Source organism: Salmo trutta, chromosome 37, assembly GCF_901001165.1.
Source record: "Salmo trutta chromosome 37, fSalTru1.1, whole genome shotgun sequence".
In the NCBI taxonomy this organism is placed as follows: Eukaryota; Metazoa; Chordata; class Actinopteri; order Salmoniformes; family Salmonidae; genus Salmo; species Salmo trutta.
In genome coordinates this window covers 19,055,092-19,082,181 of record NC_042993.1, presented here as the reverse complement: position 1 = coordinate 19,082,181, position 27,090 = coordinate 19,055,092, and the positions used below count along the sequence as shown (strand labels likewise).

Sequence of the window (27,090 nt, the reverse complement as noted above, 5' to 3'; positions counted from 1 at the left end):
CCGGGTATGGCTCCCAATCAGGAACAGCTGTACATCGTTGTTGCTGATTGGGAGTCATACTTAGGCAGCATGTTTTTCCTTTGGGTTTTGTGGGTAGATATTTTCTGTTTAGTGTTTTGCACCTGACAGAACTGTTTGGCTGTCGGTTTCTTGTTTTTTGTGTTTAAAGTGTTCGATCTTTAATAAATTCATGATGAGCACTAACCACGCTGCGCCTTGGTCCACTCTCTCCAAAGACAGCCGTTACACAAATAGACAGACATAGAAATATACTAACATAGAACATTGCCCAAAACCCCCGAAACACCCCCTGCCACGCCCTGCCACGCCCTACAATAACAAACAACCCCTTTTACTGGTCAGGACGTGACAGTACCCCCCCAAAGGTGCAGATCCCAGATGCACCTCTCTGCAGGCTCCGGACTGTGGGCCGTCTCTGCAGGCTCTGGCCTGTAGTACATCGCCGGAAGCACTGGACGGGGAACTGTCGCCGGAAGCTCTAGACGGGGAACTGTCGTCGGAAGCTCTAGACGGGGAACTGTCGTCGGAAGCTCTAGACGGGGAACTGTCGTCGGAAGCTCTGGACGGGGAACTGTCGTCGGAAGCTCTGGACGGGGACTGCGCACTGAAGGCCTGATGCGTGGGGCTGGCTTTGGAGGCGCCAGACTATTTACACGCACCACAGGGCTAGCGCGAGGAGCAGGAGCAGGACGTACTGGACTGGGCTGACGCACTAGAGGCCTGGTGCGTGGGGCTGGTACTGGAGGTACCAGACTGGAGACACGCACCTCAAGGCTAGTGCGAGGAGCAGGAACAGGACGTACTGGACTGGGCTGACGCACTGGAGGCCTGGTGCGTGGTGCTGGCTTTGGAGGCGCCAAACTAGGGACACGCACCTCAAGGCTAGTGCGAGGAGCAGGAACTGGATACACCGGGCAATGGACAAGCACTGGAGGTCTGGAGCGCACAGCCTGCACAACCCATCCTGGCTGGGTTGTAACAGTAGCCCTGCACGGGCGGAGTGCTGGCACAGGGCGAACTGGGCTGTGCAGAGGACTGATGGCTGCCATGAGTAGAGCAGGCGCAGGGTAGCCTGGGCCTAGGAGACACACTGGTGGCCAGATGTGCTGCGCAGGCATACTCCTACCTGGCTGGATGCCCACTCTAGCCAGTCTATGCGCACTTCCGCAAAGACCGGCGCTCTCACCTCCAAACGCTCCCCATAATAAGCACGGGGAGTTGGCTCAGGTCTATTGCCTGATCTAGCCACACTCCCCGTGTGCCCCCCCCCCAAAAAAAACAATTGGGGGCTGCCTCTCGCACTTGCCAATCGGCGCGTATAATGCCTCGTAACGGCGCCGCTCCACCTTGGCTGCCTCCAGCTCCTCCTTAGGGCGTCAGGACTCCCCAGCCTGGTGCCATGGTCCTGCCCCGTCCAAAATGTCCTCCCATGTCCACGACTCCAGATACCTCTGCTGCTCCTTCCTCCGCTGCTTGGTCCGTTGTTGGTGGGTAGTTCTGTCACGTTCGTCGTGTGGAGTGGACCAAAATGCAGCGGGAATGTGTATACTCATCTTCTTTTATTGAGAAGGAATGTGAACACTGAACAAAATAACAAACACCGCCGAAGACAGTCCTGTAAGGCAACACGCTATACACGGAACAACTACCCACAAATCCCAATGAAAAAACACCCCTATTAAATAGGACCTTCAATTAAAGGCAACGAGGAACAGCTGCCTCCAATTGAAGGTCAACCCAATAAACTAAGCATAGAAATAGAACAAATAGACACAGACATAGAAATATACTAACATAGAACATTGCCCAAAAACCCCCGAAACACGCTAAACCAACACCCCCTGCCACGCCCTGACCAAACTACAATAACAAACAACCCCTTTTACTGGTCAGGACGTGACATATGCTCTCAGCAGGAGCAGGGGTATACCACTACCCAGGGTCACTAATAGTGGCAGAGGGTACCAATGTGACATTTCACTGTGACATCAGTGAAATGGGAGGGGAATGCTCTTATATCGTATGGGTGCAAGTGGGACCTATGAGAAAGCTCATACTCTGGCCTCGAAAAACCTACAGTGTCCACACCAACACTGCCTGCCTCCTGAACATCATCAATGCCAACAGGACAAGTGTGGGCATCTTCTAATGTGCCCTGCTTAACGGTGCCATGATGAAAATGGGCAATGGGAGTGTGCTGGAAGTCTCTGGTAAGATCAGATGCTTCTCCATGGTTTATATTAGTGTTCATATTTTCTAGTCCTGGGAGGTATACATTTGGTAGTTATGCCATGTCATGTAATGTCCTCTGTCTTTCAGACCCTATCACCTCTGATGCTACTCTGGAGGTCCTGGTGCCCGTGGACTGGCAGGAGGCCCCCTCATCCCCATTCCCACTCCTGTGCCTGGTGTCTGGACTGGATCTCAGTCAGGCCAGGGTGTACTGGGAGGTAGAGGGGAAGATTCAGTCCTCAGAGCATTTACCTGAGGTTCTGTCAGAGAAGTCAGCCAGTGTCAGAGTCCAGATCTCTGTACCTGGCCATACCTGGGCTAAAGGTGAAAAGATTACCTGTGTTATGGAGAGTACCAGTGGGATGAAGATGAACAAGACCGTCAGCAGGATGGGTAAGAGAGATCGCCACAGGGCTCTGAGTTGAATTTGTTTAGAATGTCTCTCTGTACAAGTTTAAACGGATGTAGAACTCTTATGTGTCAAAACAAATTGTGTCTTTTTAGGAATGGAGCGGTCCAGACAGGGACTGTTTCTGGCCATCTCTTTGGGCGGCATGTGTATCCTTCTTTCTATTGTGGTGATTAGCATCACCTTGTATGTCTGCAGACTGAGACACGACCCTTGTAAGTACTGTTTGTATTTGATTAGTTATTCATGATTGATAACTTTATTACATCTATAGCAGCAGCATATTATATAGGCTATCAATTGTATCTTTAACATATTGTATCATAATATTTCCAAAGGAAAGAAAATATTTCAACCCTATGAGCACAACCAGGATGGAGCACAGGTAAAATAACTTTTTTATAAATGTTTGTGTATTATACTATTATAAGTATTATTTTTGTGAGATTATACTATTACTACGTTTTCTATTATTACTATTTGTAATGATGATGGTCATGGTGTTTCCTTGTCATTCAGGGTCTGACTGAGGTGCAGTAGGACAGTTTGAAGTTTGGAGCTGGTCGTGGGAGACCCTTCCTACAGCCTCAGCTAAAGAATAAGTAGGCTAAAGCTGCCCTTGTAAGACCTTACATGTGAATTCAATTTTCTACAAAAACATAAAAGAAGTGCTTATTCATTCAGGGTCATCGTTTTGTCAAAATGCTCCTGTGCTTTCTCGCTTATGTTTTCTGATCTACTTATTTGAGTCAATTTAAGGATTTTTGCTTTTAGAATAAGGAATTTATGCTATCGGATTGTGTAGTCATTTTAAAGCTTTGTGATTAAAAACCATTCATCTTGTTGAAATAATAGACAAATGTAAATTACATTAAAGACAAATACAAGTTTCATTTATGGAGTGAACTAATTTCTCTAGTCATATGCTGATGAGACTTTTGTGATAATAGTCTGCTATAAAAATGGGTCACAGATGGAATCTTTTTCGTCTTCAACATAAATAGTACATCCTGTTTGTTTCACATAATGCTCAGCAAGTACAACAGCACAGCTCCATTTGATGGTAAGCATTTTTGTCCAAATGCTTTGCCTCCTAGTATTTCAAAATGTCTCAGAAGTTCGGTGCGTTCTATAACTTAAATGACTGAGCATCTTTCATCTCTGTGATGTTGCAATACAAACCCACAGATTTACATCATTTTAGCAGACGCTCTTACCCAAATAGAAATGGTGTTTGACCTTAAGCTATTTGAAAGTGGTAATAATTAATGTATTATCTATACAGTATTAATATTCTGTGTCATTAGTTTATGGTTCCCATACACACTGGCTGTAAATCAATAATTGTATTGTAGGATGTGTCAGTTTCCTTCACTTGAGACATCATTATGTTGCAGTCACTGTCCACCAGAAGGTAGTAAAGAGGTGTAACTTAGTTTCTGCTTAAATGCTCCCTGAGTAAGCAGAGGCCATTCACCCCTCCAGGTGCCATAGCAGCCCAGAAACCAGAAACCTGGACATATTGACTTCCATTGCAAAAACATTAGAGTTTTAGATAACTGACCCATATATAGACTGCTCTAAAATACTTTATCTAAGTCCCCTTTTTCTCTTCAAAAGATCAACAAGCTGCTTTCACATTAGACTTTCTTAAAGTCCTTCATGTCAGATTGAGGAGTGTGCAGTTGTGCTATCTATAAAATACGTGTTGACACTGAGCATATATGTAGACTGTTTGATAATCAGTGTATAGGACCATGGGAGGAAAATTGAGGGGAATGGGGAGAGGGGTTAACATTTATCAATGTGTGCAGAGACTAGATGTGGAACCATTGTAAGGAAGGAAGGAATGGTGATCTTTGGCTCCTGCCCCCCTGTCCTGATAGGAATGAGTGAACTCCTTTTCTCCTGCTTGGTTTGATGATGTCATGGCTTGTGCATGTCTCTCTGGCATGGGCTCTTTGTGCTGCTGAGCTGTTTGTTGCAAAACAGACACAGCATTATTTCCATGTTTAAGAGCTCCGTTGCGTGGGTTAAAACATTGCTTTTAGGTGGATCATTCTACCCTGTCTTCTCCTTCTATCAATGCTTACATTGTAGGTAGACCTGTTGACGTTAATCTTTAGTGAGTGGAAGAAAGTAAAACAGAAGCATTTGATATAGATTATACAGTAGTTTCATTCATATTTTATATTCTACCTTATGGATAGATAGGTTGAGTTCAAAGTTATTGTTACAGTACCACTCTTAAGAACACATAGAAGTATGAATTATCCATTGCATGAGTTTCTTTCATTTTCCACAGATGTCAAAAGTACAAAAGCCTCTTTAACTGCTAAAGTGAAATATTCCAGCATTAATCTTCCTCAAACACATATTAAAAAGCCATGTATTGGTTTAGAAGAAAAAACACACTATCCTTATTCAGGACATCTGCTAAATCTATTCTGACATAAACATGGGAAGCATTTTCCAGGTCAAAGTCCTGCTCCAAGTATTTGGAAAAGACAGTCTTGACCAGAGTTGACCACAGTTTGTTGGACCAATTTGGCCACTGTTTATAGAATATTTACAACATTCGGATAAATATTGCACCACAAAAACATAGGGAAAGCACATACGTTGAATTCTATTTCTAATGGCAAATGTTGTTCAAAGTTCTATTGCAATAGACATAATATTGTTAATCATACATGATTTTGATATCAAGGGACTCTATCAACGGGCCGGGTGGCTAGTTTCAAAAACGTCTAGACAGAACGTTCTTGAAGTCTGGAGTCTAAACAAGAAACGTAAACGTTGTCATTGGCAACGAGAGGTATCACTTCCGAGTGAAAGGTTGTTCAATTATTTCAAGATGGCTGCCCCCTCGCAGATGGCAACCTCTGAGCTGTACTGCTGGGAAGGCGATTGGGATTTACCGTCTGTCGATACTGAGTGTTTAATTGTATTGGTAAGATAGCAATTATGATGTAATTATCGTTATATGGGCCGTTACCATGTAATTGCATTGCAAGGTGAACATTGTTACATTAGCATCTACGGCTGGCTATCTGGCTAACTTATACCCCTTTCAGACACTTTGCAATTGTCTGAAAGGTTAACAATTGTCGCTGTCGACCCGTTACTGTAGCGGCGTCCTATGTAAGAAAAGGTTATTAGCTAACTTAGCTAGCTAACGGCAGCTAAATAGCAACAACAGCAGCATGCGCTGGCAATTTGCAAATAAATCTCACAAGAATGTAGAGAATTGAATGTACTTAGCTAACCTCAATCAATGCAAACAAGCAGGTGTAGTTAAACAGCTGTAAGTACAGTAAACCTTCACTCTACCTGCCTTTGTGTGTGTCTTAGTGAAGGCTACTCAGAGGAGGAAGGGGAGGACCATCCTACTCAGTGAATTTCAGAAAAATACAAATAGTGAAACATTTTAAGTTAGCCTTTTTAGATGATAAAACCATACTAAATATATTCACAAAATAACTGATTTAAAACAGTGTATTGTAATTAAGTTCTACAGTAGCCTTAACAGTGCCCTCTAGGGTAGCACCATGGTGTAGCCGGAGGACACCTAGTTTCCGTCCTCCTCTGGGTACATTGACTTCAATTTAAACCTTAGAGGCTCATGGTTCTCACCCACTTTCATAGACTTACACAGTAATTATAATGGCTTCTGGAGGACGTTCTCCAACCTATCAAACCTCTTGCAGCATGAACTGACATGTTGTCCATCCAATCAAAGGATCAGAGAATGAATCTAGTACCGTAAGCATAAGCTACAGCTAGCTAGCACTGCAGTGTAAAACATTTGGTGAGTAGTTAACTCAGAGAAAAACAATAGTTTTACAGTTTAAAAAAAAAAAATTATTAAAAAATTAAGTAGAAGCAGCAGAGTGAGCGAGAGAGAGGGGAGCTAGCTATATTTTTAGTTAGTTTACCTTTAACTTACTTAGCTAGCTAATGCAGCTTATTTAGCCTACTCAACAACCTGACACAAACAGAGAGGAATGCTATTTTTATGTTAGCTAACTAGTTAAGGCTGTCCTAGGTAAGGTATGCTTTCGGTTTTATTAATGTATTGCCACCGAGCCCGTCGGTGTAACTGCTAAACTGCTTGCTGTTCACTGGACTGTGTGATTGTACACATGGATTGGATTGTTTACTAACGTGTTAGTTCTAGTAGCTATGTTGACTATGATGTTAACTGATATGGTGACAACGATGTAGGCTATGTAGGGGTTAGCGTTAGCGATTATGCTATGACAGTTTGGCTTGTAGAGGAGGAGACCGCGTAGATGCGAGAAGGATTTATTCAATGAGCAAAGTGATGATGCTGTATGGCGCTGCTATGAAAGTGAACTGTGTGTGCGGGTGATCAGGGGTGTATTCATTCGACCGATTTCTTTTGCAAATGTTTATTAAACGGAACGAAACGGGGATGGACCTACCTGAATTTGTCAAATTGAAACTTTGGACAAATGATTAAACCCCAGATCAGCTAGATACAGCCAAGATTGTTCCAGGCGGTATTGAATGTGTTACTGTTTGTCACCCTGTCACTCCAATTTGTCTCTCAGCCTGTACACCTACGTTATAAACTTTAATTTGTAGTCTAGGTTGTAGCAACGATGGGTATAGGGCACATCTTTGTATCATGTAGTAGCCTAAACCTATCAATGTTACATTGAGCTGGGTGAATGGAATAGTAATGACAGTCCTCCCTAATCCTAAAATGCACCGACCACTACTGGTGTGAGTGTTTTTTGTTTTACTATCATTGTGGGGACCAGAAGTGGGGACATTTTGCCGGTCCCCACAAAGAAAATGGCTATTTTAGTCTTAGGGGATAGGTTTAGGGTTATGGTTACAATTAGGGTTTTAGGTTAAGGTTAGGGAAAATAGGATTTTGAATGGGAATCAATTGTTTGGAAAGGAAAGGGTTTACTCAGTTGTACAACTGAATGCATTCAACTGACCCCACAAGGGTAGTAGAACAAACGTGTGTGTGTTGCCATACAATATTCTGCAACACAGCTATAATAATAGGCCTAGATTGAGAAACAATGGCATTAAAGCAACTAGCTACATGTTGTGACACCCAAAGAATCCTAATAATTATTAGGATCTGGACTGGACAGTTTATGACCTGTCATCTAGGCTATCCCTAACTACTGGTGCCAAATGTTTGAACATATGATTGATTACCTGTCAATCATGAATTATGAACATTACAATCATAATCCATAAATTCAACATAGGAATGCAGCATAGCCTAACACATGATTAACCACACAGACCATGCAGGTGTTCGGCTACCCTCCCAAAGTTATAGCCCTAAAGTTGACAAATGAAGAGGAAGTAATGAAGGAATATGTGCAGTGTGCAATCTTGGAAGACATCTGGAGCAAAGAGAAGGCTGTTCTTAAGGCTATTGTCTGGTGCCCTTTGTCTTACATGCACCTCTCTATGCACAGCTTTTATGGGATATGGCTTTATTAGCTAACTCCAAGTCTCTCGCTACACTGCATCAGAGGCAACTCTAACTGGCTTTAGCGCCCCCCTCAGTTTCTTACAGGAAATTCCTGGTATGTCCATCATACATTTACATTTTAGTCATTTAGCAGACGCTCTTATCCAGAGCGACTTACAGTAGTGAATGCATACATTTCATACATGTTTTTTTTCCCGTACTGGTCCCCCGTGGGAATCGAACCCACAACCCTGGCGTTGCAAACACCATGCTCTACCAACTGAGCCACACGGGCCCATGGCCACACGGGCCCATGGTTTAGTTCTCATGGTACTCATGTATACAAACCCCAAAGATTGTGTTGTACGTATCTGACTGGAAGCAGTGTTTTTGATTTAGCTGAACATTCTTCCAATGTAAAACCTCTAATAATGTTCCATTTGGTTTGCTCTTAATACAAGGCCACCCAAAACATCTAATGTATTACAGTAAACCACAACATTTCCATTGTGCATGTTCAGTTAAATGACTGATGTGTTCACAAGCCACATACGACCGCTTATAATACCTTGCAGGCTTGAGTAAACCAGACTTGAGCATCATAAGCTACCTTTTCCTCCCTGGCAAATTTTCAGACATAATTTTTTTTTTTTAACATGTATATTTTGGACCCACATCTTACTGGAGGGAACAAGATGTTAAATGTGGGTCTGGAAAGTGACTTTCCTCCCCTGATACTTTTTTGGTGGTTGGAAAATGCAAATCTTGCTTTCTTTTAGTTTGTGTCTCAGTGTCATCTCTAAAACCACAAATTGGCTATTGAACTGCAGCCATGTTAGTGACACATCATACTCTTGGACAAACTCTTGTCTGGAAATGAGCAATTTCATTCAGTTTTCCAGGATGCCCCCCGGGTTTTCACTGCAACTGGGTAAATTTGTGTCTGATGATGTGTCACATTCACAGACCTCATTCTTTCCATTCAGTGAACTGGCAACTTCATTTAGGCTAGAGGTCTGTACATTCCACCTATTAGGTAATTGCCAAGATGAATTAGAGAACCCTACAGATTTTTCTTTAAAAAATCTATATTTTTGAGTTACTTAAAAATTACAGCATTAGCATATCTACTTGATGGTTACTGCTGGATTAGCCTATGTTTATAGCATATGTTATTGCCAATGGCTAGTTTTAATTATCATAGTAAGCATAGTTAATTAGAAAATCATGTAAGAGTTTGATGTTTAGTTAGTAACAGACTGATGCTGGGACTCAGATTTTTTCACTTTAAAATGTAGGTCAAACAAAAACAATGATTTCAAAGTTTAACAAACCATACAACTATGCACAGGGACTACTTTTAACAATACAAAAACACATTTACTTGAAGAACAGTGCAGATGCAAAGTTTGGCATACATTTTAAAGTGAAAAATCTGAGTCTCAGCATCACTCTTTTACTGTGGAATTGCCCTTAGCCTAACCCTAGTCTAGTGATACCCTTCCACTGGTAGTGCTCTTATTTGTAAAATACATTCAGTAATAGCCTACCATGTCTTTCTACTACAGGTAAGTGGCATTCATACATATCTAGAAGAGGAGTGTCTCTCTTTACATTCCTCAGATGAGAAGTGTGTTGCTCTGTTTTATTAAGCAATGACGGAAAAAAATGATTGGCAGTGCAGTGTAGGCTAGCACTCAATTACGAGCACCCGTTTGTAGTCTCTCATGCAGAGGAGAGGACTGTGGGCTCTGAATACTTATGTAAATAAGGTCATTCTGTTTTTTTATTTTTAATACATTTGCAAACATTTCAACAACAAAAAAATATATATTTTCACTTTGTCATTATGGGGTATTGTGTGTAGATTGTTGAGGAAATGTTTCTATTTAATCCACTTTAGAATAAGGCTGTAACGTAACAAAATGTGGAAAAAGTGAAGGGGTCTGAATACTTTCCCGAATGCACTATATAATATATACACTGAGTGTAGAAAACATTAAACACCTTCCTAATATTGAGTTTCAGCCCTTTTGCCCTTAGAACAGTCTCAATTCGTTGGGGCATGGACTACAAGGTGTCGAAGCGTTCCACAGGGATGCTGGCACATGTTGACTCCAATGCTTCCCACAGTTATCAAGTTGGCTGGATGTCCTTTGGGTTGGGGACCATTCTTGATACACATTGGAAACTGTTGTGTGAAAAACCCAACAGTGTTGCAGTTCATGACACTCAAACCGGTGTGCCTGGCACCTACTACCATACCCCGTTCACAGGCACATCAATATTTTGTTTTGCCCATTCATCCTCTGAATTGCACACATACACAATCCATGTCTCAAAGCTTAAAAATCATTATTTCACTGATCTCCCCTTCACTGATAAAAAAAAAAAAAAAAAAAAATGAATTTAACATGTGACATCAATAAGGGATCATAGTTTTCACCTGGATTCACCTGGTCAGTCTGTCATGGAAAGAGCAGGTGTTCCTTATGTTTTGTGTGTGTGTGTGTTATGGTATGCAGTATGCACAATCATTTATTCTAGCTAGGCCTACACCTAGGCTACATATCTGTATAGGCCTACCAATATACACTGCACAAAAAAATTAAGGGGACATTTAAACAACACATCCTAGATCTGAATGAAAGAAATAATCTTATTAAATACTTTTTTCTTTACATAGTTGAATGTGCTGACAACAAAATCACACAAAAATAATCAATCCAATTTATCAACCCATGGAGGTCTGGATTTGGAGTCACACTCAAAATTAAAGTGGAAAACCACACTACAGGCTGATCCAACTTTGATGTAATGTCCTTAAAACAAGTCAAAATGAGGCTCAGTGGTGTGTGTGGCCTCCACGTGCCTGTATGACCTCCCTACAACGCCTGGGCATGCTCCTGATGAGGTGGCGGATGGTCTCCTGAGGGATCTCCTCCCAGACCTGGACTAAAGCATCCATCCACCAACGCCACATTGCACCACAGACTGTCCAGGAGTTGGCGGATGGAGCGAGACATGATGTCCCAGATGTGTTCAATTGGATTCAGGTCTGGGGAACGGGTGGGCCAGTCCATAGCATCGATACCTTCCTCTTGCAGGAACTGCTGACACACTCCAGCCACATGAGGTCTAGCATTGTCTTGCATTAGGAGGAACCCAGGGCCAACCGCACCAGCATATGGTCTCACAAGGGGTCTGAGGATCTCATCTCGGTACCTAATGGCAGTCAGGCTACCTCTGGCGAGCACATGGAGGGCTGTGCGGCCCCCCAAAGAAATGCCACCCCACACCATGACTGACCCACCGCCAAACCGGTCATGCTGGAGGATGTTGCAGGCAGCAGAACGTTCTCCACAGCGTCTCCAGACTGTCACGTCTGTCACATGTGCTCAGTGTGAACCTGCTTTCATATGTGAAGAGCACAGGGCGCCAGTGGCGAATTTGCCAATCGTGGTGTTCTCTGGCAAATGCCAAACGTCCTGCACGGTGTTGGGCTGTAAGCACAACCCCCACCTGTGGACGTCGGGCCCTCATTCCACCCTCATGGAGTCTGTTTCTGACCGTTTGAGAGGACACATGCACATTTGTGGCCTGCTGGAGGTCATTTTGCAGGGCTCTGGCAGTAATCCTCCTACTCCTCCTTGCACAAAGGCGGAGGTAGCGGTCCTGCTGCTGGGTTGTTGCCCTCCTACGGCCTCCTCCACGTCTCCTGATGTACTGGCCTGTATCCTGGTAGCGCCTCCATGCTCTGGACACTACACTGACAGACACAGCTAACCTTCTTGCCACAGCTCGCATTGAATTGCCATCCTGGATGAGCTGCACTACCTTTGCCACTTGTGTGGGTTGTAGACTCCGTCTCGTACTACCACTAGAGTGAAAGCACCGCCAGTATTCAAAAGTGACCAAAACATCAGCCAGGAAGCATAGGAACTGAGAAGTGGTCTGTGGTCTCCACCTGCAGAACCACTCCTTTATTGGGGGTGTCTTGCTTATTGCCTATAATTTCCACCTGTTGTCTATTCCATTTGCACAACAGCATGTGAAATTTATTGTCAATCAGTGTTGCTTCCTAAGTGGACAGTTTGATTTCACAGAAGTGTGATTGACTTGGAGTTACATTGTGTTGTTTAAGTGTTCCCTTTATTTTTTTTAGCAGTATATTATTTATCTCTTTTAGACCTGTAGGGTAGGTATGAATATATTAATGTTTTATTTTCAATCTAGCTAGTCTTCAGTTTACGACCAAAGATAAAAAGTTGAGGAGGAATTTCCTAATAAAGTTGTAGCCATGATGTCAGCTTTTGATGTGTTTAATAACATTTTTTCCAACTGGTTGGGTAACTTTGGCCAACAGCGGACAGCTTCTCTCCATTCCTCCCTCCTAACTTTCACTGGCTATTCCATTATTGAAGATCTAGTTCTGTTTCTTGAATGAGTTTTTCTTTCAATCTGAAGTGAGATCTGTCCTTCACAGTGGAGCACCAGGCCCAATGTTGATACTATTGCTGTACATTGTACACTCTAAAGAAGCTATGATTGTGTACACTCTAAAGAAGCTATGATTGTGTACTGAACTTGACTTCTTACAAATGTCTGCTTGTGATTGTGATATGATCAGTTTGACATTGTTGTGGGCAGACCCTAAATTACATGATTATATTTCTTCTGAGGTAAAGGGTATTGAATGACTATCTAAATTATTTTAGATGTGTTATCGGTTTTGATGATTGTAGGTTGCATTAAAGCAATAAGGCCTTTCTCAATCCCCTGGGGCCAGCTGAAAGTGGGGTTTGTAAGTACTTGCGGACACTGTGGAAGGAATTACCTCTTCCATGAAATGACGTTCCGTCACGCCTGTCTGCAAGCATAGTCAGGTAGAGCTGTTCAACTCTGCCAAACCACATTTATAGGAATGTCATTTTATGTATAGCTATCTATCAGCCAGACACAATCATAAATGTTGCTGTGCATTTGCCTTGTCAGTCTACAGTGCAATATGTCTTTAGGCTACTTTGTATCAAGTCTGCTGCAATATAACAATTGCTTTGAGATCCATTGAAAGGCATATTAATGTAGTGGATTACGGTTTGCTTATTTCATTCTGGAATATGATTTTCCTTGTGAGTGCAGGACACAGTAAGCAGAAATGCAGGACCATACGTTCCATGAATGGTGACCTGGGCCCAGATTGACACAACCTTCTTAAGAATACATTTCTTCTAAACTGCCATTTTTTCCATAACTCTTAGATTTATGAAGATTGTCAAGCAAAGTTGCAAAAAAAAATATTGGAAATGTTCTTGCTCTATTTCTTATGTTTCTCCTTAAGCAAAAAGTTAAGAAGAAATTAGATTCTTGAAAATAAAGTTATTGGATTTGTACTTAATTCCAACATAGCTAAACCCTTGTCCTAAACTCAGGGCAGTGAGAGAATAAGCTCATGAAAGCAATTGAACATGTTTAATTCACTCACAAACTTTATCTGACAGTTTCTGGATTGATTATTTTAAACCCAAGAACATGTTTTAGAACAGTAATCTCAGTACGAATTATGCTAACATGATTGCCATTGCTGGCTAGATAGCTAGCTAAATTAGTTGCCTAGCAACAAACATTTAAAGAACATTCATTAAATCTTAAGATATTGTTGAGCAATTGCACTTACGAACTATCTTATGAGCTTGTTTTTTTTCTTAAAAGCTTAAGTTTTTGTGTAAGAAGTGTTTTGTGAATCTTGGAGCTGGTCTTAGTTTGAGAATGTAGGCTATGTTTAGACACCTAATCCGTTTCTATTAGGCCTATTGAAGTTTTTCCTTCACAAGCCTTTTTACTCTGGGATTTTACTGCGTTCCTTCTACTTTTTCAATCTCCTTATAGGCTATTTATCTCTTCAGGAACAGTTTGTTTCATCACAACTGGCACAGCTACCTGCCACTCCCCTTCCCTTGCCTACTTACACTGCATGCTCCAGGACTCTTTCAGGCAGGGCAGGCTCCACATCCATTTTTCCATAATCTCCATCCGAACAGTCTAAAGCGAGAAATGCCCCTCGCCCATTGATAACAATAAGTATTGTGTAATCTACAGTTGAAGTCGGAAGTTTACATACACCTTAGCCAAATACATTTAAACTCCGTTTTTCACAATCCCTGACATTAAATCATAGTATAATTCCCTGTCTTAGGTCAGTTAGGATCACCACTTTATTTTAAGAATGTGAAAAGTCAGAATAATAGAGAGAATGATTTATTTCAGCTTTATTTCTTTCATCACATTCCCAGGGGGTCAGAAGTTTACATACACTGAATTAGTATTGGTAGCAATGCCTTTAAATTGTTTAACTTGGGTCAAACGTTTTGGGTAGCCGTCCACAAGCTTCCCACAATAAGTTGGGTGAATTCGACATTCGCAGAGTATGACCCTGCCTCACACAGGAAGCGGCGCAGGTCCTAATCCAGGCACTTGTCATCTCCCGTCTGGATTACTGCAACTCGCTGTTGGCAGGGCTCCCTGCCTGTGCTACAACTCCCTGCCTGTGCTACAACTCATCCAGAACGCCGTAGCCCGTCTGGTGTTCAACCTTCCCAAGTTCTCTCACGTCACCCCGCTCCTCCGCACACTCCACTGGCTTCCAGTTGAAGCTCGCATCTGCTACAAGACCATGGTGCTTGCCTACGGAGCTGTGAGGGGAACGGCACCTCCGTACCTTCAGGCTCTGATCAGTCCCTACACCCAAAGAAGGGCACTGCATTCATCCAGCTCTGGCCTGCTCGCCTCCCTACTTCTGCGGAAGCACAGTTCCCGCTCAGCCCAGTCAAAACTGTTCGCTGCTCTGGCACCCCAATGGTGGAACAAGCTCCCTCACGAGGCCAGGACAGCGGAGTCAATCACCACCTTCCGGAGACACCTGAAACCCCACCTCTTTAAGGAATACCTGGGATAGGATTAAGTAATCCTATCCCAGGTATCATAAGGTGTATGCACCGAATTTGTAAGTCGCTCTGGATAAGAGCGTCTGCTAAATGACGTAAATGTGAATTTTGGCCCATTCCTCCTGACAGAGCTGGTGTAACTGAGTCAGGTTTGTAGGCCTCCTTGCTTGCAAACACTTTTTCAGTTCTGCCCACACATTTTCTATGGGATTGAGGTCAGGGCTTTGTGATGGCCACTCCAATACCTTGACTTTGTTGTCCTTAAGCCATTTTGCCACAACTTTGGAAGTATGCTTGGGGTCAATGTCCATTTGGAAGACCCATTTGCGAACAAGCTTTAACTTCCCGACTGATGTCTTGAGATGTTGTTTCAATATATCCACATAATTGTCCTTCCTCATGATGCCATCTATTTTGTGAAGTGCACCAGTCCGTCCTGCAGCAAAGCACCCCCACAACATGATGCTGCCACCCCGTGCTTCACGGTTGGGATGGTGTGCTTTGGCTTGCAAGCCTCCCCCTTTTTCCTCCAAACATAACGATGGTCATTATGACCAAACGGTTCTATTTTTGTTTCATCAGACCAGAGGACATTTCTCCAAAAAGTACGAACTTTGTCCCCATATGGGGACGGTAGTCTGGCTTTTTTATGGCGGTTTTGGAGCAGTGGCTTCTTCCTTGCTGAGCGGTCTTCCAGGTTATGTTGATATAGGACTCGTTTTACTGTGGCTGTAGATACTTTTGTACCTGTTTCCTCCAGCATCTTCACAAGGTCCTTTGTCGCTGTTCTGGGATTGATTTGCACTTTTCACACCAAAGTGCGTTTATCTCTAGGAGACAGAACACGTCTCTTTCCTGAGCGGTATGACGGCTGCGTGGTCCCATGGTGTTTATACTTGCGTACTATTGTTTGTACAGATGAACGTGGTACCTTCAGGCGTTTGGAAATTGCTCCCAAGGATGAACCAGACTTGTGGAGGTCTACATTTTTTTGGGTGTGAGGTCTACATCCATAGGTACACCTCCAATTGACTCAAATGATGTCAATTAGCCTATCACAAGCTTTTAAAGCCATGACATCATTTTCTGGAATTTTCCAAGTTGTTTAACCTCTCTGGGCTAGGATTCAGCCAGTTGAATCCCGTGGCGCGTTATTCAAATACCTTAGAAATGCTATTACTTCAATTTCTCAAACATATGACTATTTTACACCATTTTAAAGACAAGACTCTCGTTAATCTAACCACACTGTCCGATTTCAAAAAGGCTTTACAACGAAAGCAAAACATTAGATTATGTCAGCAGAGTACCCAGCCATAAATAATCAGACACCCATTTTTCAAGCTAGCATATAATGTCACATAAACCCAAACCACAGCTAAATGCAGCACTAACCTTTGATGATCTTCATCAGATGACAATCTTAGGACATTATGTTATACAATACATGCATGTCTGTTCAATGAAGTTCATATTTATATCAAAAACCAGCTTTTTACATTAGCAGGTGACTAGCATTCCCACCGAACACTTCCGGTGAATTTACTAAATTACTCACGATAAACGTTCACAAAAAACATAATTATTTTAAGAATTATAGATACAGAACTCCTCTATGCACTCGATATGTCCGATTTTTAAAATAGCTTTTCGGTGGAAGCATATTTTGCAATATTCTAAGTAGATAGCCCGGCATCACAGGGCTAGCTATTTAGACACCCAGCAAGTTTAGCACTCACCAAAGTCAGATTTACTATAAGAAAAATGTTATTACCTTTGCTGTTCTTCGTCAGAATGCACTCCCAGGACTTATACTTCAATAACGGGGGGGGGGGGGGGGGGGCACTCTTGACCCAAATTGCTACACACCTATATCGATCCTACCCTGCCTTTCTACGGTCTTCGAAAGCCAAGTCAACAAACAGATTACCGACCATTTCGAATCCCACCGAACCTTCTCCGCTATGTGATCTGGTTTCAGAGCTGGTCATGGGTGCACCTCAGCCACGCTCAAGGTCCTAAATGACATTGTAACCGCCATCGATAATAGACAATACTGTGCTGCCGTATTCATTGACCTGGCCAAGGCTTTCGACTCTGTCAATCACCACATCCTCATCGGCAGACTCAATAGCCTTGGTTTCTCAATGTGTCAAATCGGATGGCCTGTTGTCCGGGCCTCTGGCAGTCCCTATGGGGGTGCCACAGGGTTCAATTCTTGGGTCAACTCTTTTCTCTGTATACATCAATGATGTTGCTCTTGCTGCTGGTGAGTCTCTGATCCACCACTACGCAGACGATACCATTCTGTATACTTCTGGCCCTTCTTTGGACACTGTGTTAACAACCCTCCAGACGAGCTTCAATGCCATACAACTCTCCTTCCGTGGCCTCCAACTGCTCTTAAATACAAGTAAAACTAAATGCATGCTCTTCAACCGATCGCTGCCCGCACCTGCAGACTCACATCAAACATCTCCAATCCAAAGTTAAATCTAGAATCGGCTTCCTATTTCGCAAACAAAGCATCCTTCACTCATGCTGCCAAACATACCCTTGTAAAACTGACCATCCAACTGATCCTCGACTTCGCCGATGTTATTTACAAAATAGCCTCCAATACCCTACTCAATAAACTGGATGCAGTCTATCACAGTGCCATCCGTTTTGTCACCAAAGCCCCATATACTACCCACCACTGCGACCTGTACGCTCTCATTGGCTGGCCCTCGCTTCATACTCGTTGCCAAACCCACTGGCTCCAGGTCATCTACAAGACCCTGCTAGGTAAAGTCCCCCCTTATCTCAGCTCACTGGTCACCATAGCAGCACCCACCTGTAGCACGCGCTCCGGCAGGTATATCTCTCTGGTCACCCCCAAAGCCAATTCCTCCTTTGGCCGTCTCTCCTTCCAGTTCTCTGCTGCCAATGACTGGAACGAACTACAAAAATCTCTGAAACTGGAAACAAATCTCCCTCACTAGCTTTAAGCACCACCTGTACATAGCCCATCTATAATTTAGCCCAAACAACTACCTCTTCCCCTACTGTATTTATTTATTTATTTATTTATTTTGCTCCTTTGCACCCCATTATTTCTACTTTGCACTTGCTTCCACTACAAATCTACCATTCCAGTGTTTTACTTGCTATATTGTATTTACTTTGCCACCATGGCCTTTTTTGCCTTTACCTCCCTTATCTCACCTCATTTGCTCACATTGTATATAGACTTATTTTTCTACTGTATTATTGACTGTATGTTTGTTTTACTCCATGTGTAACTGTGTTGTTGTATGTGTCGAACTGCTTTGCTTTATCTTGGCCAGGTCGCAATTGTAAATGAGAACTTGTTCTCAACTTGCCTACCTGGTTAAATAAAGGTGAAATAAATAAATAAAACTACAGACCCTGGTTCGATTCCAGGCTGTATCAGAACCGGCTGAGATTGGGAGTCCCATAGGGCGGCACACAATTGGCCCAGCGTCGTCTGGGTTAGGGTTTGGCCGGGATAGGCTAAAGGTTATCGAGTATAGCCTGGTGACTGTGGTGTCTAGAGTTAGGCAGCCTATCCCACAGTCATGTTTAGATGCTTGCTGTTTGTTTTTACACACTGTCTATTGGGTCCTATGGGTCGGCCTTAATTGAGGTGTTCATGCCTCCCTACCCCTCCCTTTATGTCAGTGGAATTATTTTGGGCCCAGCTCGGATACTTCCTGGGGTATTTGGCCTGTTTTAAATAAAATAAAATAATAGTTTCCACAGCCTTGTATAATTAAGGTATGTCTGGCTCAAGATGTTTTAGCTCAGTGTTAATCTGTTAATCATCTCCCTTTACTTCAGGCTTATGCAAAGTTTGCAGGCGCACCCCTCAAACTTCACAAGATCGGCAACCCCTGGAGAAGTCCCACTGGTAAGATGTCTTCTCTTTTGTTTTTAGAGCCTTTAATTTTTTGTTGTCTCAACTCGAGAAACATGGCTGCATTAATTTACTTCAGAACTAGGCATATTCTCCTATAATCACAGGGAGCACAGGGAGACTAATAAATGGAATGGAAGGAAAATGTGCTCTCTATAAAATGGGCAGAAAATAGATCCTTCTTTTCCCTTTGTTCTTGTTTGTTATTCCTTTCTCTTTTACTACATTATTTCTCCATCTGTATAGTATGTTTTTCTTGATTCTTACTTTCCAGACTTAATGTCTTCTCTCTCTTCACCAATGGCTCTTCTGTCTTTTCTCTCTATTCTTTCTCTACATTTTCTTTCTATCCCACTCTCCTGTTCTCTCCATCGGTCTGTAATGGTCACATTAACAGTGGCTGTTAATGAGTGGTGTTGTGAGGTGCCTGTCTTTATGATGCATTTTTCCCCTTTTGGTAGGCTCCCTGCCTGCCCTGAAGACCAGCGAGAATGGGAGCCTCTCTCGGCCCAGTGACATCATCATCCACCTCAGGAAACAGGTGACCGAGAGACCACCTGCTCATGTACAGCACAGTCCTCTGCTTTGTCTGAAAGAGTTGCTCCATGCTCTGTTACACACTTTCTTAAAGTGAATTATGGCCCCTGAATTCAAAACTACTGATGGATTCTCATCACAACATTTCCTATGACCCGATTTCCCATTGAGAAAAGCAATGCCTCCTATGATCTTTCCTCCCATCCTTCAAGCTCAATTAAATGCACACTTTAGCTAATGCCCAGATGGAACCCATTAGCCAAGATAATAACTGCCCCCTGACTGTGGTAGGTTGGTTGGGAGCTACTGTAGTAGGGATGAAAGAAACCACAATGCAAAGCAGATTGGTAAGTGCTGTGGTGGTGTAATAGTGAGCGAACGGGGGAAAGCCTGGTGAGATCATCCCAAAGGATTAGACAGTAAAGGGGTAAGGATGGTGTGGTTTCCAGACAAACCTCCCAAAGTCAGTCAAAAACTGCTTATTTTACCCTCCGGAGGGAGGGAGGGAGGGAGGGAGGGAGGGAGGGAGGGAGGGAGGGAGGGAGAGAACCTCTTAGATTTCCAATCATGTTGAGTTCTTCTTGATCCCAGCATGCACCATTTCAGACTGACTGCCCTTCAGTCATGAGGTTAGATGGAAAACACTTGACCTAGACTGCCAGGAGTCCCATAAAGGCCTTCACTTAGAGGTAGCTTTTCAGTTTTTTGAATGGGTTTCTGGAGAACCCAGAAAGTGATAATGGTGTAATCGGGCCAAGGCGGCTCATGCTATTGTTCCAGAAGGGCTTTAAAAACTATTTTGAATATCTGACGACAGCGAGACTGGTTTAAAAAGTTGTGGTCCGTGAAATCCTGTCATGATGTTCGTGAAAGGTGATGAATCTCCTGAAGTGTATCGTGATATGATCCTATCTTTCAGAAATACAATGCCGATTTCGACCTGTCTGCCAAAGAGGGAGCAGACACTCTGGCCTTCGTCTCACTCCTGGAGGAAAAACTGATGCCAGCTCTGGTGAGGATCACTGTTACTCAGAGAGAACAAGACAGATAGATAGGGAGGGGGCTGAAGGGAATGAGAGAGAGCGTGTGTATGTGGAGAGAATGAGTGAGGAGGTTGTAGAAGACATTTCTGCAAGAATGAGATGACGTGGGAGATGTCACTCGTTGTGCACTAGTGACTGGGTTGTGCCACATCACTCCGATTATGGCAAAAAGTTATTAGGATTTGCTTAATTTATTTTATTTTGTCACATAACCGCTTTTTGTCTTTCTTAATCTCGCTTTTCTCTGTCTCACTAGAAATATTGTAGGTAATTATACCTGGTGCTTCATTGTGTCCTATAAAGAAATACCTCAAACGTTGTTTCCTGTGCCAGCAGAACCGTGTCAACATGGAACAACTTGTGGCTTCCTGCAGCACTTTGAAGTGGGATAAACAGCCACTGTGCTCTCAATGCCAAAATGTGTAGCTCAACTGCTGTATTTTGTGTTGTTTAAAATAATCTGAATATCCTAAGGATTCTAATTCATAGTAGCTACTATGTCATTACCTCTAGCTTGTGGAAGCCCTTTTGCATCTCTTTCACACTTTTGTGCTTCTCTCTTTCTGGTCTAGGTCTATACTCGGTGGATTGACCCTAAGAACTATGTGGAGGTGACTCGGCGCTGGCATGCGGAGCACGCCCCATTCCCCCTGAACTTCTTCCTGCCCGGCAGCATTCAGCGCCAGCAGCTGGAGAGGCTGAGGCTGGTCAGGGGAGACGAGGAGTTGACAGCAGGGGAGGAAGTGGAGAAGGAGGTGAGTGGAGGGGGAGATGGAAGCGGTAGGGTAGGTACACCCAAGGCAACTGTTGTTTTTAATAGTCTTTCTAATCTTTCCAAATACAATTTTATTATGATGCCCTTTACAACCAGTCTAGTATGTGGGGCATACTGTATTGGTACCATTTCATTTATATTGTTTATACAGAATTCTTAATGTAAAAAATAACACTGGGATGATTTTAAAAAAAAAATAATTGGTATGAAGGAAAAACCTTATCTACATATATTGTTGAGGAAGCATCACTCTGCAAAAATGTCACCTGATACCAAAATATGCGGTTGGCACTCATGCAGTCATGCGTTGAGAAAGGAATCCATGCTGAAACACCTGTGCACAGTAAAAAGCAATAAACAATTTTCTAAATGAAAAAATAGATTCAGTGCCAACCACATGTTTTGGTTTTGAGTTCTTGTCCAGTTCGGTCTTGTACAACACTCATTTAAATATACCACAGCCGTTAGCAAGTTAGACTACTACTTTTCATTAAAAACACCTAAAAATGGCCATAAAATTCCAGGTGTGTGAATTGGGATAGGTTATCAACAAAAAAAAAGAATGATGTGTGAATAGGGCCATTGGGGGTGTTACGCTGTGATTAAACCATGTGCCGAGAGAGGTGTGAAGATTGGACTTGCCTCCGTAGCTGAGCTGACTCATGCTTCAGACATCATTGCTCCCTGTGATGATGTAATGGTTTATAGGGTTGCCATGGGAACTCAACTTGTTTCCCAAAGCGCTGGTCCAGGGCAAAGCCTTACCTAAATACACGGCTCTGGTCCAGGGTACCTTTTTTCAGTCTTGTAATGGTTAAAGACTTGTAATGGTTAAAGCCCCCCCCCCCCCCCCCCCCCAAAAAAAAAAACACCATTCTGCACTAACTGTAATTTTTATTCAGACATTTGGAACAACACAAATAAATAATCATAACATTTAAAACTATATAAATATATATACAAAAATAAGACCTATAAATATCAAAAAGAAGTAACAAATAACAAAGACAACAAATTGTAGTATATAAATACAAATAAAAAAGATAATCGAATTATTACACTATTACCCTATTGCTAACAAAAAACACACAAATAAAACTAAATTGCACAAATCCTATATCCCACAAATATACAAATAGAATTATACACTTATGAAGAAGAGAACCTGATTATTGCACTTCAAACAAGAAACACACAAACTAAATTGCACAACTAATTGCATTAGTACTGTACAAAGTTAGAGGTGCGCTATTTGATAGATTCCCCCGCTCCCCCTACCTCGGGCTTCCAGTGGGGAGACCTGAGGTCAACCTACTCCCGTCCCATCCCCATCTCGTACTTCTGTGTGGGAGACCTTCCCAGGCAGTAGCCTGCCTAGCTCAAACTAGAATCAGGGCGCCCACTCCGACAAGGTTAATTGACCCACAGTGCCACACGGTGACATGATATAGTTTATGTGAATTGCAAACGAGCGATAGAAAACCAATTGCGCAAATGTCACCATTCAAAATTTTTAATTTGTTTAATTTTTATTTTTTTGTCCGGGTGGCCCATGCCACCCCAAGCAAGATGCCGCCCTGGGCGGCTGCCCATCTCGCCTAAGCCTCAATCCGCCACTGGTTCTTATCCACGACGCAACGCGGAGTGCCTGGACACAGCCCTTAGCTGTGGTATATTGGCCATATATCACAAACCCCCGAGGTGCCTTATTGCTATTATAAACTGGTTACCAACGTAATTAGAGCAGTAAAAATACATGTTTTGTCATACCCATGGTATACGGTCTGATATACCACAGCTGTCAGCCAATTCAGCATTCAGGACTCGAACCACCCAGTTTATAATAAGGAATATATCATGATTCAAAATTATTTGAGAATTTGGCCTGATGTCGGTTTGTCAACACCTTTCTCTCTGCAGCTGTACCGCGATGCTAAGGAGTGTATGAACCTTCTCGCGCAGCGGCTGGGCTCAAACAAGTTCTTCTTCGGAGACTCGTAAGTCCACACAGAGAGGTTCTACCTCAATACATTAAACTGGGAATTCAGCACCTCAACTTAATTCACTTGCATGGCATCCCTATGCATCTCTAACTACATGACACTGTTCCCTCCAGACCTTCATCTCTGGATGCTTTTGTCTTTGGCTACTTGGTGCCCATCCTGAAGATGAAACTGCCCAATGGAAGTCTCCAGCAGCACCTCAAGTCACTGGACAACCTGAGCCACTTCTGCTCCAACATCCTGGCGCTCTACTTCCCCAGTGAGGGACGAGGTGTGGGACCACATAACATACTGTACATGCAGTATGATATTGTATTCAATGATATCTATTATATAACTTGCTATTGTTGTTTAACTTTTGAATTCCATGTCTCACTTTTTCTTGTTTATCTTTTGTGCAGAAGATTTTAGTCGCAAGGTGTCCTCCCAGCCTGAAGGGGGTGACGCTGATAACGAGCCTGGTAAGAGGCGCAAGCAGCTGCTGTCGGTCCTGGTGGCCCTGGGCGCCATGTTGAGTTACGCCCTGCTTACCGGCATTGTGGCTATTCAACACGTCCAGCAGGAGGCACTAGACCACCGTTCCCCAGGTCTCAGGTCACTCTCCTCCAACGAGGAGGAGGAGGATGAGGAGGGCTGAGGATGGGGAGGAGGAGACGGCTGCAATTCAAAACTGATCACCTGTGTCTATTCCTAATTCTTCGTTGACTCTCCCTCAGAAGTCTGGAATGACTGGATAGGTGTTAACCAATATGGCAGAAACTCCAGTTAGCCTTCTAGACTTGGTGGAACGTTTACTCTACTGCTGATGCCTCAACAATCCCTTCTGATCCTGGAGGAGGACTCAATACGAAGAAGAGGCAAGGGGTTGGTGTTTGATTGGGCCAAAGCAGTAGAGTATGATGAAGAGGAGGAGGAACACTGTGGAAATATGCATTAAGATGCTTCAAAACTCACCAAGAGGGCTTTGATGTCTTACTCGGAGAATGTTTGGATGTTTTCTCTGCTTTATTTTGACTCTGTCATTGCATGATAATCATAGATTCAAGTCATGACATTGCTTTGCTTTTCTCAATTTCCTGGTGCTTTATCTTATCCAAATGAAAATACTTTTATGTGTAAGTTATATTATTGAGGGAACAAATCCCAGGTAGCATTCGTGAAAATTGAATTGGTACTGGATTCTTAGTAGCATTAGCACATTCTTTCTGAACACTTGCCAAAATAACCACCATCTAGGTCTCTAGATTTTTTCATTTGACCTTTATTTAACTAGGCAAGTCAGTTAAGAACAAATTCTATTTTCAATGACGGCCTAGGAACAGTGGGTTAACTGCCTTGTTCAGGGGCAGAACGACAGGTTTTGTACTTTGTCAGCTCGGGAAGTCGATCTTGCAACCTTTCGGTTACTAGTCCAACGCTCTAACCACTAGGCTACGCTGTTTAAATGTTTAAAATAATCATTTCAACAGAGGAAATGAAGGGGTGACTTCTTGGTTTATGTCCTTTTCATATTATTGCTTGTCAGGCTGAGAACTCTTTTATACTTTTTCACCTACCATGGTATTGAGGGCCAGGCCTGAAGTTTGGGGCATTTTAAATGTTTCAGGGCTGCTTCAAAATCTTTTGGAAGTTGCCCTCCGAGTGAAATTTGCACTCAAACAACATGTGCATAATGTGTGCTATAGAGAAGCCCTTGCTGGCCCTATTCCTGCATTGCATCAAGTCAAAGCATCATTCAATAAAAGAAACAGCGGAGTTCAGTAAACCACTTTAATGTTCCAATACATCAGCTCGCTGTGTAAAGGCTTCCCCTGCTTTAGGATGATAGGCTACTGTTGATCTCTTCAGCCATTACATTATTGTTTAATTCAGAGTTGCAAGAAGCTCTTTGACTTTGTATTTCTCAATTTCTTAAAGGTAGCCTGTTGGAGAGAAATAATTTATGCTATGTAAATGTGTAATGCAGTTGTTAATAGAGTTAACCTTATTCAATCTTGGTTTGAGGGCAGAACTAATGTTACACACAGGTTGCCGTACACCTTAACCCTAAACATTTGTTGCCTAAACTTAATCCAACCCCCTGAACCTGCCTGACCTTAACCAATTAGGATTACTTGCCTAAACTTAACCAAGCACATTTGTTTCTGCCCTCGAGGCAAAGCTGCCCTCAGGATCAGATACAATAAATATATGCCAAAATGAGGATGTGGGGTGTAAAGATGAGGGGGGAACACCTGTAGCATGAATATATATAATTTTTTATAGTGTAAATAGGAGTTGAAAAACCAAACTAAATATATTCATGTTGGCTTTATTTTCATGGTTGAATAAATGGGTCACATACATACTTTAATATTGTGTGGAGGAGATATGTTTTTTTGGTGTAATAACTATTGTGATACCCTGACCTTTTGATAGGCCTATCTGGGACAGGGGTACTTGTGCTTGGAAAGATAAAAGAGCATTCTGCACCTCATCTAACATGTGACAACTCATGGATACATATTTCCGCCTGGTTTCATAGATTAGACGTAACATAGTAAATCCAGGAAACTCAAATTACACTGAACAAAAATATAAATGCAACAACTTCTAAGATTTTACTGAGTTACAGTTCATATAAGGAAATCAGTCCATTGAAATAAATTCAGTAGGCCCTAATCAATGGATTTCACATGACTGGGAATACAAATATGCATCTATTGGTCACAGATACCTTAAAAAAAGATAACCAGTCAGTATCTGGTGTGACCACCATTTGCCTCATGCAGCGCAACACATCTCCTTCGCATAGAGTTGATCAGGCTGTTGATTATGGCCTTTGGAACGTTGTCCCACTCCTCTTTAATGGCTGTGCAAAGTTGCTGGATATTGGCGGGAACTGGAACACGCTGTCATACACGTTGATCCAGAGCATCCCAAACATGCTCAATGGGTGACATGTCTGGTGAGTATGCAGGCCATGGAATAAATGGGACATTTTCAGCTTCCAGGAATGGTGTACAGATCCTTGCAACATTTATTGCCATCGATAAAATGCAAGTGTATTTGTTGTCCGTAGTTTATGCCTGCCCATGACATAACCCCACCGCCACCATGGGGCACTGTTCACAATGGTGACATCAGTAAACCGCTCGCCCACATGATGCCATACACACTGTCTGCTATCTGCCCACTACAGTTGAAACCGGGATTCATCCTTGAAGAGCACACTTCTCCAGCAAGCTAGTGGCCATCGAATGTGAGCATTTGCCAACTGAAGTCAGTTTTGACGCCAAACTGCAGTCAGGTCACCCTGGTGAGGATGACAAGCATGCAGATGAGCTTCCCTTAGGTGGTTTCTGCCAAATTCTCTAAAATGACATTGGAGTGGGCTTATGGTAGAGAAATGAACATTAAATTCTCTGGCATAAATTCTGGTGGACATTCCTGCAGTCAGCATGCCAATTGCACGCTCCTTCAAAACTTGAGACATTTGTGGAATTGTGATGTGACAAAACTGCACATTTTAGAGTGGCCTTTTATTGCAACCAGCACAAGGTGCACATGTGTCATGATCATGCTGTTAAAACAGCCTCTTGATATGCCACACCTGTCAGGCAGATGGATTATCTTGACAAAAGAGAAATGCTCACAAGCAGGGATGTAAATACATTTGTGCACAAAATACGCTTTTTCTGTGTATGGAATATTTCTGGGTTCTGGTTGGTATTCAAATCTCATCACGGACAATTTTA

The 27,090-nt window shown here is 42.8% G+C and overlaps 1 protein-coding gene across 2 annotated transcripts; it reads left to right on the top strand.

The window, feature by feature from the left end:
• The first annotated feature begins 5,499 nt into the window (after window positions 1–5,499).
• On the top strand, window positions 5,500–25,706 carry LOC115176752 (metaxin-1). 2 transcript variants are annotated; one of them, XM_029737012.1, is made up of 8 exons: window positions 5,500–5,615; window positions 18,920–18,989; window positions 19,457–19,536; window positions 20,452–20,544; window positions 21,148–21,330; window positions 23,271–23,347; window positions 23,467–23,624; window positions 23,758–25,706. In XM_029737012.1, the coding sequence occupies exons 1-8, from the start codon at window positions 5,520–5,522 to the stop codon at window positions 23,988–23,990; spliced, it is 990 nt and encodes a 329-aa protein (XP_029592872.1). In that variant the 5' UTR covers window positions 5,500–5,519; the 3' UTR covers window positions 23,991–25,706. The 2 variants fall into 2 exon arrangements, with proteins under 2 accessions (XP_029592872.1, XP_029592871.1); XM_029737011.1 differs by having other exon boundaries at window positions 23,755–25,706.
• Window positions 25,707–27,090: the final 1,384 nt, after the last annotated feature.

Bases quoted from the DNA above. Each gene is read 5' to 3' on its own strand.
- LOC115176752 (XM_029737011.1), top strand. From the start codon at position 5,520: ATGGCTGCCCCCTCGCAGATGGCAACCTCTGAGCTGTACTGCTGGGAA. The intron at 20,545-21,147 runs GTGAGGATCACT...TTTCTGGTCTAG, and splicing joins AAAAACTGATGCCAGCTCTG to GTCTATACTCGGTGGATTGA. The intron at 23,625-23,754 runs GTGTGGGACCAC...TCTTTTGTGCAG, and splicing joins CTTCCCCAGTGAGGGACGAG to AAGATTTTAGTCGCAAGGTG.